The sequence below is a fragment of the Quercus lobata genome, chromosome 12 (genome assembly GCF_001633185.2).
Source record: "Quercus lobata isolate SW786 chromosome 12, ValleyOak3.0 Primary Assembly, whole genome shotgun sequence".
In the NCBI taxonomy this organism is placed as follows: domain Eukaryota; kingdom Viridiplantae; phylum Streptophyta; class Magnoliopsida; order Fagales; family Fagaceae; genus Quercus; species Quercus lobata.
In genome coordinates, this window is record NC_044915.1 from 7269677 (window position 1) to 7275839 (window position 6163).

Genomic DNA, 6163 nt, shown 5'->3' on the forward strand with positions numbered 1-6163 from the left:
ATCCTAACAACATTAATCCATATTAATAAAAAATTCATACAAAATAAAATATAAATGTAAATGTAAATTGTAATTTATTTTTTATGTCTAGTTTAATTTACTTAGTTGCTTTCAATGATTTTTCATATTTTTGAAATTGCTTCATGATTATCTTTTTTCACAATAATTTGATTACTAAAAGGAAATTGATAAAATAAGCCAATATAAAATTGTTAAGAGTATAATAATATGTCTAAGAAGTTGTATACTTAGTGTCTTGATAGCTTCAAAAAATTTATGTAGAATTCAATCTTTCTTTCTCTATTTATTTTTTAATTATTAAAATTTGGTTCATAGCAAAAACTAACAATTTGAAATGATAATGGAGTCATGAAATTAATTGAAAAGAGTTAAGCGAAGGGCGGGAGGCATTAAGGATTTAGTGCCGTAAGAAAATAAGATAGAATAGTGATTTAAAAAGAAAATATTTTGGGTTAAAATAAAGGACTTCTTATTTTGAGTTTCAAGTGTCGTGATAAAATTGGTTTGCTTTGAAATGAAAGAGTGTCATGAATGGAATATAGAAGGTTCAATTTCAATTGTAAATTTGTAATAACCCCAATGGGTTGGCTAAGTGGTTCTTAAGCCCGCATGATATTCTTGAGATCCTAAGTTTGAAACCTCTTATAAGCATCTTGAAACCACCCTATGAGATTTCTCTCTATAATAACTTGATGTGTGCGAGGCAAAGAGACCGCATACACTTGAGGAAATAATCAGATACTCGAAAAAGTCTGAATACTCTTGTTTGTTAAAAAAAAAAAATGACTATTATTTCTTTTGGCAAAAATTTTTATTTGCCAAGACGGCAAAATAACATAATAATTATATATTATAGTATATAGGTTGCCCCTTGGGCCTTGGCTCCGCCACCCAGTCATCAATTTTTGCTTTTCTACATTGCAATGCTAAAGATAAAAAAATTGACAATGATTCCTTGGATTTTTGCTAAAGCTACAAAAATTGACAATTATTATTTTATATTTTATTATCTCTCTCCACAAAGTCTCACCTAACAACAACATTGTTATTCAGCAAAAAAAAAAAAACAACAACAACATTGTCAATGATTCCTTGGATTTTGCTAGATTCACACTGTAGGCGGCAAATTCGCTGGATTCGAGTCGATTGTGGTCAATTGACTCAGCCAGTGGCTGTTTGTAGCAACATTTGACATCGAACCTATTGGATTTGTGCATATTGTGGCAATGAAGGCTGTTGGGTTTAAGGATTTGTGTTGATTTGCTTTGGGTTTGGATGATTTGGTAGGTTTGATAAAATATATATATATATAGAAAGAGTAAATAAATAATATTTTAATAACAGAGTAGAGAAAAAAAAAAAAAAATTAGAGAGTTAGTTGGTGTATTTATTAAAAAAGTAGTTAGTTAATGGAAAATGTTTAACTATAAAATTGGTTGTAATTTAAGTCTAAGGTTACAACTTTACTCAATAAAATAAATATTATTATATATTTTGAAAATCTAACCGTTGTATTGCATGTTATTTGCGCTCTTAATACATATGTCAAATTTTGTGTCGATCAAATATTATTTATTATATGATCTATGACCTTATATTTTATACATAATTTTAAACTACAAAAACTTTCAATTTAAACAATTTATTGATGACATAACTATTGATTTTTAATTTTTTAGAAATTTTTTAAGAATGGAGAATATAAGAAGAATATGTAATTCAATGGTAAATTTGTCAAAATTCATGTTCAATAAAAAGTTATTGAATAGGCTACATTTAATTTTGTAACTAAATTTTGTTCTTAGTTCAAATAGAAAATGAGATTTCAAGCAAAAATTTTGCTTGCACTATGTAAAGAGATCATTCAATGCGTACAGGAAAAAAGTTCTCAAGTTGCGTTTTCCTACACTTTAATCAAGGTTAGTGTAAATTAACCTTTTTTTTCTTAATAAACATTAGAAATCTCCCATTTTTTTTCTTTAGAAACAATAAAGATTAGAAATCAGTTTTCCTTATTTATGCTCTAGAGGGAAAAACAGAAATCTAAGAGTATATAAAATGCCACAACTGTCCATGTGACAGACTGTGAGTAGTAGAAAAAAAAGTGATAAATCTATGTGAAAATAACAAATAACCAACCACAATTTGACACATAGAATAGTTATAGTAAAAATTATCGAATTTTATGTCAATATGTGTTACCAGAACTACTGAGGAGAAAAAAACATTACCTCTTAAAATGGTGTGAAATTGGAAACCTTAGTGGAGTCCCATAATATTGTCAAACGTTTTGGGCAGATATTTCAAATTCGGGTAATATACTTATTACCAAAAAAACGAATATACTTTCTAAAAAGAAAAAAAAAAAAAAAAACGAATATAGAAAGAGAATACGAAAGCCACTCGCATTTTGATTCTGTGGTAGATGCTCTGCACTTATTCCTCTTCATATACATTTCTTTTTTTCTTTTTCTTTTTTTTCCTGATAAATATTACTTACTTATTATTCCATGTTTCTAAAAAAAAAATTCCTCTTCCATAATAGTATTCCAGTATTTCTTTCACCCTCTCCTTCTCTTCGATTCGATCTGCACCCAACCCAGCAAGTACCCATTTCTCAAAAACAAATTTTGGCAAAGAAAAAACCTTCTATATCATCCACCTCAACCCATCAAGCAATGGCAGCCTCAGTTGGTGAAAATTCTGTAGAGAGGTAAACTTTCTATCTCTTTTTTTGTGCTTTGATGTGATCTGGGTTCTTCATAATTCTTCGATTTTTGTATGTACACACCCCCATTCATGGACTACTTTTAGAGTTTTTTTTTTTTGGTTGCAATGCACTGTCGATTTATATTACGTCCCATATATTTGGTAGATGTTGTGTTTTTGTGTCCTGTTACATATGTTATGGCACTGTTATGTGCGATATGATTATTGTCGTACTTATAATGGAACATTCTGGTTTTTATGCATTCTAATGTGCTTTTCATGATTGCGCTAATGCTTAACTTTTTAGAAATTCCCATTAGTTTGGATATTCAAAATCGAAAATTTCCTCATACCTGTTCATTGTTCATCATTATTTTCTAGCTAGATTTGGAATTGAATGAGACTCCATGTTTTCGTCCTTGTTTTTTTTTTCTCTTATATACTTATGTGCTAGTGTTGTTAACTCTGCCTGTGAATGGATATACTTTCTCTTCATGCGGTTTGATTGCAAATCAGATGCTGTTCCTTATTCTTCCTCCTGTGGTTTGTTTATATATTTTGCCTCTGATGATCAATTATCAAACATTATGGTTAATACTGAATCGATGCTAAAGCATAGCAAGTTTTCGTTGTTGCAAAAATGTCGATTTTTCTTTTTGATCAACCAAACTTTGTTTATTTATTATTTTGAAAGTTCAAAAGCTCTATAGTTTGTATTTCATGGGGAGAGCTTTTTCAAAGTTCATGCTTCCTTTTTGTCTGAAAATATATGGTGTGTCCTATTGGAAGGTAAGTGGAAGGTAACACCAGAATTCACTTCATGAAAAACAAGTACTAACTTTTATCTTTACCAAAATATCTATGATGTAGGTACCATAGACTGATAGAATGCTAGAATCCATTGTCATAGCAGTTGATCCATCATGCACATAACACAATTGTCAATTTCTGTTTGTTTTCGCATGTGATTTGGGGGTATGTACTTTGTTGATGGAAATGAATCAATTTCAGTAGCATTTATTTTTTGATTGTACCAATTCATGTCCTGGCTTCTATAACAACCATTAGATATGAAACTTTACAGGTTTCATAGGTTGTGCCATTTAGAATGATGCCTTGACTAAGATCTCCACGTGTTGCCATTGAAGATACATTTTAGGTGTTACTAGATTCTGTGTACTGTGTCAAGATGGAGTTGCCTACCATGTTAGCTTTGAATTTTGATTCGGAACCACCATCTAATGGTTCCCCTTTAATCTTGATAGGCTGCTCTTTCAAATATTTTAACACACTTTAATTGCAATGTTTTCCTTCTTTTCTTATAAAGTTATGTCATTTGGTTTTGGTTTTGCTTTAATGTTTTCATTTTTTGGAACCAGCAAAACTACTCTCGCTGAACTTGCTCCGCTTCAAGCAGTGCTATTTGACATAGATGGAACTATATGTGATTCTGATCCACTCCACCACTATGCCTTCCGTGAAATGCTTCAAGAGGTACAATTTCTCTCTCTACCTTATTAAGAGAGAGAGAGAGAGAGAGAGAGAGAGAGTGTGTCTCAAAAAGGTTTCTTTTAAGTTCTCCAAATAAAATCCTTGAGGAAAAAATTTCACATTCATTGTCTGTTTGGGATCCGCTTATTTTGCTGAAACTGAAAATTTTTTGTTGAAAGTACTGTAAATAAAGATAAAAGTTAGCTGAAATAAAGATAAAAGTTAGCTGAAATAGTACAGTGAAACCCATGAATAGTACTAAAAAGTGTAGTGGAGCCTATGAATAGCAGCAAAAACAAGCTGAATAGTAAAATAAGTTAACAAAAATAAGTGTTGCCAAACGCACACTCACCATGACAAAAGGATGTTGACATAGTTTTTTTTTTTTTTTGGTAAACTGATGTTGACATAGTTGCGTAGCCAAAAAATGCTCAAAACTTTATTTGAACAGTAGTAGCGGAGGATTAACAGAAATTGAATTGGTTCACAGATTGGTTTCAATGGAGGGGTGCCAATTACTGAGGAATTCTTTGTCGATCATATTGCCGGCAAGCATAATGATGATATTGCTAAGTCTCTCTTCCCTGATGATATTCAACGGGGCTTGAAGTTTGTAGATGATAAGGAAGCCATGTTTCGGAGGTACATTTTACTTCTCTAGTAATTTGAATTTCTTCAAGTTCCAATGATTTAATTTCTTGATTAATTGACACAGATTGGCCTCAGAACAGTTGAAGCCTGTGAATGGCCTATATAAAGTGAAAAAATGGATTGAAGACCGTGGAATTAAACGGGCTGCAGTTACCAATGCTCCAAAAGCAAATGCTGAACTCATGATCTCAAGCCTCGGCCTGTCAGACTTTTTTGAAGCTCTTATTGTCGGAAGTGAATGTGAACATGCCAAGCCACACCCAGATCCCTACTTGAAGGCGCTTGAAATAATCAACGTATCAAAGGATCACACTTTTGTATTTGAGGTCTGCTTTCTTCTCAGGTTATGTACTTTTTAGAAGTTAGTGTACTGAGCACTCCCTGAAATTGGTATTTGTTCTTTCTTTGCTCCACTAGGATTCTGTTTCAGGAATAAAAGCTGGAGTGGCCGCTGGGATGCCAGTTGTTGGTATAGCTACCAGAAATCCAGAACACTTACTGATGGAAGCAAAGCCAGTCTTCCTTATAAAGGATTATGAGGATCCAAAATTGTGGGCAGCCTTAGAAGAGCTTGATAAGAAATGAGGTATTTCTACAGTAGCAGGTTGAAACATTTGCAGTAGTGGGTTGAAATATTTATAGAAACTTCATTGGTAAACTCAAAACTGTTAAATAATTCTTTTGTAGAGGAGCCTTTTGGTCCTTCACTTGTAGCTGCTTGACCTGCGATTGATATATTATTACTCAAGTCAATGATTAGTTATGAGATTTATGTCATATCTTATCTATAAAAAATATTAGATTTATGCAATGGTTATATATAGTTATGTTTGGAGATATAAAATGTAGTTGTTGTGTTGAAAAGAAAGGAAAGAAGATGCTTGAGGGGGGGGGGGGGGGATTTTTCCAGCAAAAACGGTGATCAAGCAAATTCAATTTATTATGAACTGATATCTTCATCACTAATGATAATGATTGCATATTCAACAATCTCTTCCAATTTGAATTTGATATTTGTGGCTGAATCTCTTTTTTAAGTTTTGGTTATATTCATTTTTGTTTCGAAAAGAACTAGTCCTGAGCACACGGCCAACATTTGAACTCTGAAGTAGTTCTCAATTAGTATTAATAGAGGGAAAAGTTTACCGATGTCCTAAGACATTGGTTTAAAAACTTTTTATGGAAAAAGAAAAAAACTGTTTTTTATATTTTCCTTAAAAGTGGTATAAAAACTTTTCTAAAATAATTCATTAAAAAATCTCCTAAGGACATCCATTAACAGGACATTTAA

General features: G+C 31.7%; 1 protein-coding gene across 1 annotated transcript; it reads left to right on the plus strand.

The window, feature by feature from the left end:
• The first annotated feature begins 2452 nt into the window (after positions 1-2452).
• LOC115969918 (haloacid dehalogenase-like hydrolase domain-containing protein Sgpp) lies at positions 2453-5649 on the plus strand. Its single transcript, XM_031089556.1, has 5 exons — positions 2453-2734; positions 4110-4224; positions 4712-4863; positions 4937-5198; positions 5290-5649. The coding sequence occupies exons 1-5, from the start codon at positions 2532-2534 to the stop codon at positions 5455-5457; spliced, it is 900 nt and encodes a 299-aa protein (XP_030945416.1). The 5' UTR covers positions 2453-2531; the 3' UTR covers positions 5458-5649.
• Positions 5650-6163: the final 514 nt, after the last annotated feature.

What these genes read in the sequence shown, in the direction of transcription:
- LOC115969918 (XM_031089556.1), top strand. Translation starts at nt 2,532, where the DNA reads ATGTTTCTAAAAAAAAAATTCCTCTTCCATAATAGTATTCCAGTATTT. An exon ending in TCCGTGAAATGCTTCAAGAG is followed by an intron (nt 4,225 to 4,711) that starts GTACAATTTCTC and finishes ATTGGTTCACAG; the next exon opens with ATTGGTTTCAATGGAGGGGT. An exon ending in ATCACACTTTTGTATTTGAG is followed by an intron (nt 5,199 to 5,289) that starts GTCTGCTTTCTT and finishes TTGCTCCACTAG; the next exon opens with GATTCTGTTTCAGGAATAAA.